Source organism: Citrus clementina, unplaced genomic scaffold, assembly GCF_000493195.1.
Source record: "Citrus clementina cultivar Clemenules unplaced genomic scaffold, Citrus_clementina_v1.0 scaffold_6, whole genome shotgun sequence".
Classification (NCBI taxonomy): domain Eukaryota; kingdom Viridiplantae; phylum Streptophyta; class Magnoliopsida; order Sapindales; family Rutaceae; genus Citrus; species Citrus x clementina.
The window spans coordinates 22,078,579-22,093,391 of NW_006262139.1; the positions used below are offsets into that span (position 1 = coordinate 22,078,579).

Below are 14,813 nucleotides of genomic sequence, written 5' to 3' on the forward strand. Positions count from 1 at the left end.
TGTTCACCATTTGTTCACAAATTTGTAATACTTAAACACGATCTCTTCAAATGAATCCAATCGGCGTTTAAGATCCCCCCAATTTGCTCATATATAGACAACCCTAAGTGTGAGGGCATTATTAAATTTTGGAAATTCAAAAAGATAGCTCCTTGTCATTTGTCAAAATTAGCCCCAAAAATTTAAAAAAAAAAACTAATATCATTATCAAATTTGCAGTACCAATTATCATGTGGTCAAATGAGAAGTGATTGAAAGTAACTTAATTCCGATGGCCAAACGAAGATACCAATTAAATAGTGCTTCTAAAGGACAAAAATTCTCCAAATTCATTGTCACTAAAAGCATTATGAACTCTTAGTATTCCTTTTTAAAGTAGGTTAACGGGTCAAAAAAAAAACTTAGAATTTGACTAGGAAATTAAAGTCCAAAAAGAGATTGTCCAATGATTCATATATTGATACATGATAGTAGTGACAAATTACAAGCGTATTTTTGTCTACTTACCTTATAATACAGGAAGTTGGACCACTTGGGCTAGTTTGCATTGGCTAACCTAGATTTGGAGATTGTGCATGCAACATTTTTCAGTTATAGCTTTTAGTTCTAAGTGGAACCTTTTAGGATTTTATCACATTGGTTGCTTTTGGGATTCGGCCATCATTTACAGCTTGTATTTGAGAGTTGAGAAGTCGTTTTCAAATAGGTTTTGGGTTTTTAGTTTTTACATAATATTATATAAAGCTATGTTTGTAGTGCAAATTAGATTATGAGCTTGATTTATATACGTTCATTAATTTTTTGTGCTAAAATAAGATGAGCATTCCCACAATTGAGTATTACTAGACTTTAATCTATCATTGACAAGTTTAAATTGACTTAGAACGTGAACATAAATCATGTGAAGGTATATTCGCATTTTTTTTTCTTTTTATTTATTTATTTATTTTTGTTCATAGATCACACAAGAATATGTGAAGGTGGTAGTATTTTTTTTTTTTTTATGAGACTATTGCTCATGATAGTTATAATTATACAAATACTGAGACCGGTCTATATCAAATCTTATATAGCAAAAAGCTATATAAAATTAGATTATGAGCTTGATATATATACGTTCATTAATTTTGTGCTAAAATAAGATGAGCATTCCCATAATTGAGTATTACTAAACTTTAACCAATCATTGACAACTATAAATTGACTTAGAACATGAACATAAATCATGTGAAGGTGTATTCACATTTATTTTCTTTTTATTTTTTCGTGGTTTCATTATAGTTCACATAAGAATATATGAAGGTGGTAGCGCTTTTTTTTAATGAGACTATTGTTCATGATATTTACAATCATATAATTACTGAGACTAATTTATATCAAATATTATATAACACCGTCCAGATATTAACACTCTTAAATATTTTAGGAACGTCAACTCCACTCTTGGAAGAAAAACTATCTTCATTCAAATTTAAAAAAATAAATTAAATTAAACCTCTACAATACATCTAAGGAGACTCTAACCATTTCCCTCGCACTGGTGAGGGAGTAGCTTTATAACCATTGGGCCAAGCCCAAGTGGTTGAAGGTGGTAGTACTTGGTCTTAAAAAATGGGCCTTTTTTTTTTCTTTTCCTTTTGAAAACAAAGTGAAAAGTAACTATGACAATATGTCACGTAACCTAACTGTATTACTCAACTATGAAATGATAAACAAGAAGATCCAATAGTGGTGATTGTTAGTGCATTTTGGCTTTCATTTTGCAGGTTGTTTTGAATTCCTCTTAGTACCTCTATCATTATTTATATATGACAAGTACATTTATCTACCTAAATGCTTAGCAAATTGCTAGTTGCCCTATATTTGAGTAGTAAGAGTCTTTCAAGAACTCTTTGTATTCCTCTCTTAATTAGAAATTGAATAAAATTAGGTATTTTTCCTTTTGATTTGTTGTGAATGGAGTCATGGAGTAAATATTCCTTCAATACTTATGAGGGTAGAATAGAAATATAGACAATATGGTAGACTTTTGGTTATGTAATACGTATCAATAATTAAAAAAAAATAAAAGTTTAGCAAATTAAATTAAATTTAAGAATTTTTAAAATTGATAAATCACATATTAATATATAAACATTTTACCATCCGACTGAGTTATCCATTGAAGATTACATAAACGTAATTTCTTAATCGACAAGCAAGTCTTTTGATTTTGCTTTTATGGATCATGGTTGATTGCGAACATTCTTTCTGTTCGGTAATGGGGAATGTCCTTTGAACATTTTTAGCTCAAATAATTCGAATCATATTTTACCACACAGTAATGATCCCAAAATGCGACAAGTTGTGAATATCTTTTTTTTTTTTTTTAAATTATTTTATTTCCTTGACTGTGAAAGTGAAGATTCCCTCAGCAGGCAGGCCTTTCGAATTGTTTGTTTGTGGATGCTGCAATCATTCCAGCATTTTACGATTTTATGTGTGTTTTCAATTTAATTTTTCTATTTTAGATGTGGAATCTGTTGCCGATTAGTTGTTTTCACGACCTCTTTTTTATTTGCCAGAGACAATTGTCTCTTACCATTGGACACTTGAGCTTTGCTTTGTTGCCCCACTCTCTCTTGATATCGTCTTTTTATTACTTGTCAATTGTAATCAAAATAAAAGGAGTTCTTTTTGGTAAATTTGACCAAAAAAAAAAAAAAAAAACAATAACATCAGAGAATCTATACACTTTAAAAAAAAAAAAGAAAAAGTGCAACTCAAATCTACCTCGATTTTCTTGAGCAAGTCCCTCCAAGTTACAAGCATTTCTAATTTCGTTCGGGCGTATTTTGAATATAATAAAATATAATAATTAAACAATTTTAAAAAATGGGAAAAAAGAAAATAACAATCATAATTACATAGATGCCACTTCTCTCTCTCTCTCTCTCAATCCGAAGGCCCAAAAAAGACTATAAAAAGCCGCTCAAAAGCTCACAGCTTTTATTTCATTTCACTCTCTCCCAGCAAAATCTCTTCACTTCACGCTCATTACACAGTCTCTCTCTCTCCAACGCCCTCTGTCTCCGTCCAAATCTTACTGGAAAACAAACTATCCGGAAGTTCTTTTCCGTCTACGCACTCTTTTCTCTTTTATTCTCCTTTCTCCATTCCTCAAAGCTTTCTCTAATAATAATGGGTTGATTTTTCCTTCTCCGTTCTGTTCTGTTATAACACTCATTTACTTCTTCGCCGACTCTTCCGAAAGAAAGAAAAAAAAAACCAATAAAGAAACCATTTTTATTCAAAGCTATCAGCAATGATCAGTGCAACTGATCTTTACCATGTTCTCACAGCCGTGGTTCCACTCTACGTGGCCATGATCCTCGCCTATGGCTCTGTTAAATGGTGGAAAATCTTCACCCCTGATCAGTGCTCTGGCATCAACCGTTTTGTTGCCCTCTTTGCTGTCCCTTTACTCTCTTTCCACTTCATCTCCACCAACGACCCATATTCCATGAACTTTAAGTTCATTCTCGCAGACACTGTTCAAAAAATCATAGTCTTGCTGCTCTTAGCCATCTGGTCAAAGCTTAGCTCAAGCGGCTCCCTTGAATGGTCAATCACTCTGTTTTCACTTTCCACTCTGCCCAACACTCTTGTCATGGGCATCCCTTTGTTGAAGGGTATGTATGGTGACTATTCTGGCAGCTTAATGGTGCAAATAGTTGTGCTTCAGTGCATCATTTGGTACACACTGATGCTGTTCCTGTTCGAGTACAGAGGAGCCAGGATGTTGATTGCAGAGCAGTTTCCTGACACTGCTGGGTCCATTATCTCCTTTAAGGTTGATTCTGATATCATTTCTTTGGACGGAAAAGAGCCGTTGCAAACTGAAGCTGAAGTTGGTGAGGATGGCAAGCTTCACGTAACAGTGAGGAAATCAGCAAGTTCAAGATCAGAAATTTTTTCTAGGAGGTCTCATGGTCCTAACTCTGGCGTTTCTTTAACCCCAAGGCCATCAAATTTGACTAATTGTGAGATTTACTCTCTTCAATCATCAAGAAACCATACCCCCAGAGGCTCTAGTTTTAACCACACTGATGTTTTTTCCATGGTAAATGGCAAGAACATGTCCAATGTGAGTCCAAGACAATCGAACTTTGGTAACTTGGGGTTTGATGAAGAGAATGGAGTTGGTGTTTTCGGTAATGTGAATAGAGCCAATGGAGGTCCCTATCCCGTTCCAACAACCGCCGGAATCTTTTCTCCGGTGTCGGGTGCAATGAGGAAGGCCAATGGGGCTGAAAATGGCAAGGATTTGCATATGTTTGTTTGGAGTTCAAGTGCTTCTCCTGTATCTGAAGGTGGGCTTCATGTATTCAGAGGTGGAGATGATCTTGGTGGGGTACACCAAAAGGGTATAATCACTAATCTTTCGAAGTATTTGTTACTTGCTATTACTTAATCTTTTGTTTTTTCTTATACGTTGTGGTACTTTATATACAGTTTTAAGCATGAAGATGTATCAATTTTTGGATTCATCTGGCTATTGCGATGACTGTATTTGTCTTGTTAAAATTTGGTTTTGGATTGGAGGGTTTGCTTGCTTTGTAGTTTTGTTTGGTATGTGAAGTGGGGATTGCTGTTTGCTGGATTTTGTTGCTTTTTCTCGTTTTCAATTTGGCCTTTATCTTAGTGATGGTTTGTTTTTCTTACTTTTCAAAACAGAGTACTTTTCATTGGTCTCATGTGTCTTTGTATTAATTTTACTATATGACTGATGTTGTTATTATAAATTTTCCCTCATAATTATTTAGCTTCTGTTTATGTTTCCTAAGGATATGAGCTTGTTCTTATTTCTTTCTGAAAAATTGAATGCTCTGTTGCTTATCAACTTTGTCATCTGCAGCAGAACATTCCTACTAGTTCATTATTCCTAGGTTATATTGAAATTGATTTGTTTCTTCATTGTTGTTAGATTACGGTGAGTTTGGTAGGGATGAGTTTAGTTTCGGGAACAGGCCTGTTACGAATGGGGTTGAAAACGAAGGGCCAGTTCTTTCGAAGCTTGGTTCAAGCTCAACAACTGAGCTCAACCCTAAGTCTGTTGCACAAGGTGAACCCAAGCCAACTGCTATGCCACCTACCAGTGTCATGACCAGGCTCATTCTGATCATGGTGTGGAGGAAACTTATCAGGAATCCCAACACATACTCCAGTCTCATTGGTCTCACCTGGTCTCTAGTTTGCTTCAGGTATGAATGTCTAAATCATCTGCCCAATTCAGAGAAATTCTTATTCTATGCCAAAATCATTAGCAACTGTTGGATTTTTTCAGGTGGCATGTTGAGATGCCGGCGATAATTGCTCGTTCAATAGCCATTTTGTCTGATGCAGGGCTTGGAATGGCCATGTTTAGTCTCGGTATGTTAACAATTAGAACATTATTGAAGATTTGTAACTAATTTTTTCAAAGATATTTGTGCATACTTAGAGTTGGAAATGGTTCTTTTGTGGCTTTAATGCATGATGATACCTTTTAACTACAACTCTTTGGAATTGCAGGTTTATTCATGGCATTGCAGCCAAGGATTATTGCTTGTGGAAACACAATTGCTACCTTTGCCATGGGTGTTCGATTCCTTGTTGGTCCTGCTGTAATGGCTGCTGCCTCAATGGCCGTTGGCTTGCGTGGATCTCTCTTGCATGTTGCCATAGTGCAGGTAAAAGAAGCTAAAGAAAATTCTACATCATTATTTGCTTGCTTGTTTGTCTTTCCTAATACTAATTACTCTTCAAATATACAGGCTGCTCTTCCACAAGGGATTGTACCCTTTGTCTTTGCCAAGGAATACAATGTTCATCCAGACATATTGAGCACAGCGTATGTGCCTACACGTCAACTTTGAATCTGGCTCTTTTAAATTGCTACAACATATAATCAATCTACATTTTTTGTTTTTTAATTTCGTTGCAGGGTCATATTTGGGATGCTAGTAGCTCTTCCTATTACTCTTGTTTACTACATCTTGCTTGGACTTTGAAGCCGAAGCTCTTAGAAGCTGATAATGCAAAACTTAGTGCTAGTAGTAGAACCCATTGTGAATGTGGGATTTTTTTTTTCTTTTTGACTTCTTTGACTGAGGAATATAGCATTTCACAACTCTAGAGAAGAGAAGAAACAAGGAAGAAACTGGGAGGAAGGAAGCAAGCAAGTTTCACATTCCCTTTCACACAAAAGATGACATGTTCTTGAAGAGACAAGAACAAAGCTTTGATGGAAATTAACTTTGAAAGCTAAAAGGCTGGAAATTTTTGTTGTACTTTTGTTGTTGTGCTCTTGAGGAAAGGTATACGAGTACTGAAAGCTTGTTTCGTCTTTTCTTTATTCTTTTACCATTATTATTGGTGTCGAGAATGGCTTTTTAAACCCACATGGAATCTCTATGCAAGAAAGTTGCTTAAAAGTGCTTCTATAGCTTTAAAAAAGTTTGGGAACCAAACAGTGCCTCGTGTTTGAGGCGTCTGGACAAAAGGGCGTCAAAAGCACCCGACGTTGAGTAGGATAACAAGCTGGATTTCACATTTGTCAATGAAAAATATATTTGCAAAGTCGACAGGTCTATATTTCTAGCTACGGTTGATAGGTTTCCAGCTTTGTGCTGCTTGCTGGGTGGCAACTTGGGCCGAGCCTTTTTGACAAAATCTGAAAGGGGGCTACAACTACATGTAGCTCTTGTCGGATACGTATGCCCATGATTAGACCCCTCTGATAAGGCCATGTTTGGCAGTGCCTATGATCTTTTCGGCAGTTGGGTCCCTTGTGAACGACTTGTAGCTTAACAAGGTCTTCACTTCGCGATCCTTTCACAAGATCCGCCCATGCGGAATTATTATTTATTATTTTTTATTGATAATAACTACCACAACAAATTAAGAAGCGTAATATAGATTTTTATTCAATCAACTGAGAGCAAAATCAGCTTAACTTTCTATGTAAGGTTAACTTGAGCAGCATTGCATTCGATAAATTGCAATACCAAAGGAGAGCCTTAGACCTTAATGTTAAAAGTTACTTCAATAGCATATATGTATAAAACTAAAATTATAAATTGATGAATAAATACTGATTGTATAGTTGGATCTACAAAAATAAATTTAATAAGAAGTATCAAAGTGTTATAATTTTATTTAAGAAAAGTATGGGATGTGATATTTGATAATATCTGATCATACATACGAAAAAAGCCACAAATACCAGCTTCTTGCAACGAAAAAGAAGAATAACAAGAAAAAGAACAAAGCAATAGGGGAGTCTTCTTTTAAGGAAACACATACTTTCCCCAATTCAAGTTTCACTTTTTTAAAGGAATGCATGTTAATTAGTTCCACATTAACATTATAATCAATTAACATGCATATGTAATTTACTGCAATACTAACAAGCAGAAATATATTTCAATCATTTTGTTTTGCTGAATCCAATGTTAATTTTTAGGTCAAAAGATGTTCATGGATTGAGATTAAATTGTATTTGTTTTTCTAGAGAAAATTCTTTATACCCAATTATTTTCTAATTCATATATGAGAGAGCATCGAATTTCAAATTAACTTATTGCAACATTTAAAAAATTTTGTTAGTTATGTTGATTAGTGCTATTGTTTCTATTTCTTTTTTTAAATAAAAAGTGCTAAAATACAGTATATAAACTCTAAAACAAATCACAAAAACAAGAATAGCGAAAATGATAAAACGTGCCCAATTTTTTTCATTTAAGATGCATTTCAGTTTGTGATATTGTTGAAGGCTGATCACTAGGATGTTAAGATATTCAACCTAAAAAAATTAACCAATTCGGTGGAGAAACATATCATAGCCCAAAAGACTTCCTTTTATTCGCTCAATAAGGGACACAACTCAACACTTGTGGAAGGTGACACTACCTATGATCCTTTCGTCTGTCATATGTTGTTCTACCACTAATATGGGACATAATTCAACACCTAGGAGAGCGACACTAGCTCCGATCCTTTCATTTGTTTCGTATGTGTTGTTCTACACTCACATTCCAACTATTATGGTATGCTTTGACTTATTGAGGTCGAACTAGAATGTCAAGATATCTTTTCTAAAAGAACTAGACTATTGAAAGGAGGAATTCATTCTATTTATAAACTTAAGTGAATCTATTTTACTAACGACTAGCGGATATAATTTAACTACAACAAATAGAAACAGGGACAAAATTTTAGTTTTAATTTCGGTAGATGTTTTATTATAATATCACGAATAATTGTAATGTAATGTTATCACATCACACCCCCCTCCAAATCTCTAATGTTGGTAGAACTCAATGTGAATATGAATATTAAGTCATGTATTCTCATTTGTTTTTTTTTTTTAAATACTGAATTAATTATTGCCAGATCTCATAATGAAAGCTTCAGAGTGTCATACTTGAGGTTGAGGACGTGGAAACTCACCCACAGAAAACAAGAATAAAAACAATTTTTTACATCTCATCGAATTGGAGAAACAAATGATGTTACATCATTTCAATCCATGAAAAGCCGCATTTTCAGACGAAGCATGCTTTAATTTATGGGAAAATTAATCATAAATATAAATAAACCATTGAAGAAAGCTGAATTTTTTTAGTTTATGAGTCACGACATGCAGAATACTGAAAAGTGCTTTTCTATAAGTGCCCCTCATCAATCTCAATCAAAAGCAGACAACAAGTGTCTGTTTTGCTTATTAAAATTACAAAGTGCTTCCACCTTTTTCCGTTTTCTTCTTTCATGGTTTTAGGAACACACTAATCTTGAACTACCAAAAGTTATAATAATCTTTGATACCCACTTAAAATAATTATAATTTCATGTTAGTGCTCTACTTTTATTTATTTATTTATTTTCTCTTTTCTATGTCCGTGCTTTGGAACACGATGCAGCCTCATTGAATTATCAAAAGTTACGCAATTTTGATATCTTAGATTCGAAATTATTTTCTTGATGTGACCTTAGTGAGCGTAATGATGAAACCCACTTTTATTTATTTATTTATTTGTTTTTTAAATGTTCGTACAAAGAATGTGCCTCACATGGTCCAGCCTTCCAGTTGGTCACTAGCTTTCCTCAAGGTCTCATTTGATTTTGCCTTTTAGCTCCATTTATTTATTATGGAAGTTCAAGCTTAATATGGAAAAAAAAAAGAATTGAGCTAACCTCGGATGTTGTTATAATTTGATGATGATTCACAACTCATATCTTAGTTTCACTAATGTTGTTTATTATTGTTTGTAGTAGTTGTATAGTCATCTCATGATGAAAATTTTAGATTACGATAATAATCAATACAGAGATAGAAGTAGAAAATTAATGAACAATATTACGCTAAAGTAATACAATATAATAAGATCATAAATAAATGACGACAAGCAAAAATAATATAGAATACAGACAAGATAAAGTATAATAAAACGATGTATTTAGCTTAATTGAAAATATAATTTAATCGATAAGTTTCATTTTTTTCTTTATTTTTTCATTGAAAAATAAATTTGAGATTGAGGTGATCTAATTTTTAATCTATAAACAAAATATCCAACAGCCAAATATAGGCACTTAATCTAAATTCAATAGAATTACAATAGTCCCAAGTCATACTCAAAGTTTCTCCCATTCATAATAATGGTTTGGATTTAGCATTTCAAAGATGGTCCTGTATTTTAATTACCTGGCCTTTTGATTAAGAAGAAATGAGAATAAATAATTATTTTTCCTATTTTTTTTTTTCGTTGTTTCTTTGGTTCTTGATAGGTTGGGCTCCTTGCAAAGTGTACAGACAGCTTTAAAACACGATGATGCACAATGTCCGCGCGAAGAGAAGGGTATTGACTATTGATTTGAACTGGCTGTATTAATTAGACAGACCAAATTGAAAGTGGAATATAATTTTATTGAAAAATTTAAGAGGCTTTCGGTGCAATGTGTTCATACTAAAAGGAACTCCATGTCAACTATTGGGGAAAAGTAGCAGTACTAAAATCCTTGCTTTCTTTCTTTCTTTATTTTATTGTTAATTATTTCCTCAACTCGAATGTCAAAAGATGATGGCCTAACTTTTTTGACAAACTTCAAAAAAAAAAGAAAAAAAAAAAAGAGTACGTTGTGTAAAAGTAAAACCACTTAACACTCACTTAGCATTTTATTATATAATTAATGGGGTCGAAGGTATTTTTCTCTGTATTGACTTGGATGATATCCTTTTTTTCTCTTGATTCATTAGAGAGGAACAACCAAACAAATCAAGAAAAGCAACATCTATAGTTATTAGTGAAGCACAAACTCTTTCAAGTTTCCATTAGACTTTCATTAACTACATATGAAAAGACCAAAGTGCACTAAATAAAATAGATCATTCTTGAGTATTGGTTGTAAAAAGTTATGATGAAAATATTATCATAAACTAAATAATTCGATGAGAATATAAATAGACCAATTCTCTAATAGGACCAGTTTGATAACATTGTAGTCTTTAAAATAATTACTATTAGTTGTGCCATATAAATAATCAGTTGCCAAGAAAATTCGTTAAATGTTTAGTAAAATTTATTTTTAAAAATACTATGAGTTTTAAAAGCAGTCGTATGTGTTTGGTAAATCTTACTGTTGAACTGCAGTATGAATATAAATAACTGAATTGGACAAAATATTGAATAAAATTTATTTAAATATTTATAAATGTGTATATAAAATATTTTTTATTGTATAGATATAATAATTAATAACTAAAATAAATATTTTATATTATTAATTTTTATTTTTATTTCGTTATTTCAATATAATTGGTAATAATAATAATAATAATCTCTTTAAAGTTAGTGATTCTATTTTCTGATTAATAAAGATGATTCTTAAATTTTTATAATATATATGAGGATATATATGAAATTATATTAAATATAAAAGTAATTCTCAAAATCAGATTTTGAAAAGTCACTCCTACCCTACTTTTCAAAATCTACTATAAAATAATGTGATTTTGCCAAAAATAATTTATAAAAAATTTACTAAACATTAAAATTAACTTTTAACTTTTAAAAATCACTTTTGAGTTTTCTAAAAACAATTCCTTCACATAACTTTTCATTTCACATTATGAATTCTACCTCCATAAAAAATGCTCACTAATACAATAATAGTTGATGACCATATACTAATAGCATCCCGCAAACTAGGCACATGAAAGATTGCACTCAGGAAGTACTTTAAAAGCATTCTCTTAGAGACAGTCTTCTAAAATCGGCCGAGAGGATTGCATTCGACTAAGCCCATCCTTTAAAGAGCAAACCCATTACATGAATTTAGTGACGGGCCCAGGCTTGCATGTGTGGGTGCTCAAGTAATCAATTAAACTCAATCACATGGAAAAATACTATTAAAAAAAAAATCAGATAGAAAAAAGCCTGCTAAGATAGTATATGAAACCCATCACTCATTTTGCCTCGATTTATTAATGAAGGCTGGAGGGAGACAATAACCGATTCTCTCACCAAAAATCAGAGCTAGTGGGTCACATGTTCGTGTTCATTTTGTGTTAACTTTATATCGTGTTAAATTTATTCTGACCGAAACATGACCCATTTAATAATCGTGTCAAACAATTATATTCTTTATCCAACAAGAAAAATAAATGGATTACCCAGTAATATCTATATATTTAATAAGATTTACATCAAATATTTGCATTTCGTTACACAAACACATACGGAAAAATATATATATAAAATATTATTTATCGATGTTATAAAATATAGTTACCTACCAATATTTTACAAATTTACACAATTAAAATTCTAAATCCATATAAAATTTAATAAATAAAACACCATGTATACGTTCATCTTTCCGAAAACAAAAGAGCGAATCATGTCCAATATTTGAGTTTTAATAACAATTACCTACAAATTGAGTTAGAATAGAAAATATAAATCATATCATTAATCGAATAAATGGGTGTAGAATTTTAACCCTAACCTAACACGGGAAAAAAAAATTGTGTCAACCCAGTCTTGACCAATTTGATAATCATGTCAAATTTAATAACTCATACCCATTTATTCATGTCGTGTTCATGTCGAGTATTCGGATCTTGTCAAATTTTTTCGGCTCTACCAAAAACTATCGCTAATTATTAAACAAACACTTCTATGAAAACGAGAAACTTAATAAATCAGTTAAGTTTGAGTTAAACGTGCATCTTAAGTTTATTACTTTAGATTAAAAGAACATCTTATTCTGTTTTTGCACAACAGTTTTAATCTTCTAATGAGTGACAACTCGGATAATATATAGTGAGCTAGTGATATTGTTATCTGCATCATATTGTCAATTTAAACTTCAATTCTATTTAAGGGATAGGGATGGCAATGGATTGGATCTGATCCAAGATCCACGTGATCCAAATCCAATCGGATCGGATTTGGATCGGTTTAAAATGGATTTGGATCGGATTTGGATATCGATGTGCGGATCTAAGACGGATCTGGAGCAGATATGGATCTATCTTAATATCTAAATCCATATCCATATCCACTCATCTTTTAATTTTATTTTATTTTAAAAGTTTCTTAACAATTGTGAAATTATAATGATAATAAATTTTATTCATAACATATTAGTAGTATTTACCATGCATTTAAACTCTTAAAACTTAAAGGTTAGTTTTGTAAATTTAAAGGTCAGCCAACCTCAAAGCATGTACATGCAATATTCAAATTGCAAGCCAAGTAATATAACCTGGCAATTTATTTTATTATATTGGCCAAATAATTTTTAAGGAATATAGTTATTCATATATTTAGTCAAATATGGTCATAATAAAAATAATAAAGGACTGAATATAAATCATATTTAATTTATATGTCATTATCTAATGTTGTAGGAATGAGGGTAGATGTATCGTAGATATTAGAATGATGAAGGAGACAATAAAATATTAGATTGATCTTACTCCTACAATTACTTTGGAATGATATTTTATTATATTTCTTATTTGTTGTTTTGGTGTAAAAGTATAAGCTACAATATTTATTATATTTTTGAGAAAAATTATATAATTTATTTGTTATCAATATATTTTAGCCTTCAATTTTCAATTTAAAAAATTATTACTTTTTTATTATGGAATTTTAGAATTCATGACGGATCTAGAGCAGATTTGGATTTTAATTTTTTTTTTCGGATTTGGAGCAGATATAGATATTTATTTCTTTTTTGGATCTGGATATGGAGCGAAAAATATGGATTCATGACGGATCTGGAGCAGATACGGATCTTGATTTTTATTATGGATTTGGATCTGGAGTAGAGTAGATCCAACCCATATCTGCCTCATTGCCATCCATATTAAGGGAGTACAGTAATCGAATTTATAAAATGGAAGACATTGCTCGCTTAATGGAATACTCTTGTGTACACAACAAATTTTGAGTAGACGACTTTTGATTAATTAGAAAAAATAGCATCGGATAAGTATTGGAATAGATGGTCTCCATATATAGATTGTGAGAAAATGTAAAAGAATGTGTTTGTTAAGTAAGAATGAATGTTCACTACAGTTTATATAGCAGCTGGAATAACTAATTGAAGCTACTAGAATTCTGCCAGCTCAACACGAGGAAGTATCTGCTGTGTGTGCATCTAGTTGCTTCCAGTAAGCCCAAGCTATAGCTCTGTTTCAGCACATATGCTAACATAGATCCATAACAAAAAGTATTAATTAAAAAAGTCCAATACATCTCGTCAATTCTCGCATGATCACAAGATGTTTTTAATTTTTATTTATTTTATTTTTCGGTCTCTTTTTTACTTTATGTTTTTAGGTTTTTCTACTTATTTTATATTTCCGTTTCTTTCTACATTGTCTTTCCTTTGCGGTGGTTTATTTTTCTTTGTTGGTTGTTCGGTATTGGTTTTTTACTCCTTTGGAGGTTCTTTTGGAGGCTGTGGATGGATTCCTCTCAAAGTTTATATTGGGATCGTCTTAGTATCCGGATTCAGAGGGTATGGCCACATTAGAGTCTATGAGTGGCTCTAATAGTGGTGTATCAAGTTTCAATGGCCTGGGGTGATTGCTCATCGAAAGGTTTTCTTTGATAAATACTCTACTAAGGATGGTTTTTGTTTTTTTGAGATTTTTTTGTTATTATTATTATTTTTTTTTTTTTTGGTGCTTTGTTATTAGCATTACGTTGGTTTATTATATTACCGATACAACAACATTCTTTCTCCGATTGGAAGGATTTGACACTTTCACGTATATTAGCTAGGGTGGGTAAACTTGTCTAGTTCCTTAGAAGTAATCTGTTGCTTAAGTAGTTTTAATGTGTGAAATATTTTGTTATCTTTTCGGTTATAGGAAGTTTGAAGTGCTTGTAGTTGTATAATTGCATTTTGTTGTTAGGCATCGCCCTAACCTTGGCTTGAGTTAGGTAAGTCTAATTTGGTCTTATACTTGCGGTATTGTATTATTTATTGGCTATTATTGGTCTTTTAATAAGAGTTATAGTTCCCTACCAAAAAAAAAAAGAATAAAATACAATAGATTTTGAGAGAAGATTTACAAGCATCTCACTCAATAGTAGCTTCATTTTTATATGAAACGAAAGTTCAGAGAGATACTGTGCAAAAGTTGATAAGAGCAATAGCAGAAATGAATCATTGTTGTCTTACTATGATTAGAAATCGAGTGTACTGTTCAAAATTTAGAATTTGGTTCTATACATATGTCGGGGTAAAAATGAATTGACGAAGGTGTT

The 14,813-nt window shown here is 32.0% G+C and overlaps 1 protein-coding gene across 1 annotated transcript; it reads left to right on the forward strand.

The window, feature by feature from the left end:
* Positions 1-3,011: 3,011 nt before the first annotated feature.
* On the forward strand, positions 3,012-6,710 carry LOC18038853 (probable auxin efflux carrier component 1b). The gene is made up of 6 exons (XM_006430474.2): positions 3,012-4,406; positions 4,967-5,243; positions 5,327-5,412; positions 5,554-5,711; positions 5,796-5,872; positions 5,966-6,710. The coding sequence occupies exons 1-6, from the start codon at positions 3,305-3,307 to the stop codon at positions 6,030-6,032; spliced, it is 1,767 nt and encodes a 588-aa protein (XP_006430537.2). The 5' UTR covers positions 3,012-3,304; the 3' UTR covers positions 6,033-6,710.
* Positions 6,711-14,813: the final 8,103 nt, after the last annotated feature.

Coding starts and splice junctions, on each gene's coding strand:
- LOC18038853 (XM_006430474.2), top strand. CDS start 3,305: ATGATCAGTGCAACTGATCTTTACCATGTTCTCACAGCCGTGGTTCCA. Junction 4,407..4,966: donor TGGTGGGGTACACCAAAAGG/GTATAATCACTA, acceptor CATTGTTGTTAG/ATTACGGTGAGTTTGGTAGG. Junction 5,244..5,326: donor TGGTCTCTAGTTTGCTTCAG/GTATGAATGTCT, acceptor GGATTTTTTCAG/GTGGCATGTTGAGATGCCGG.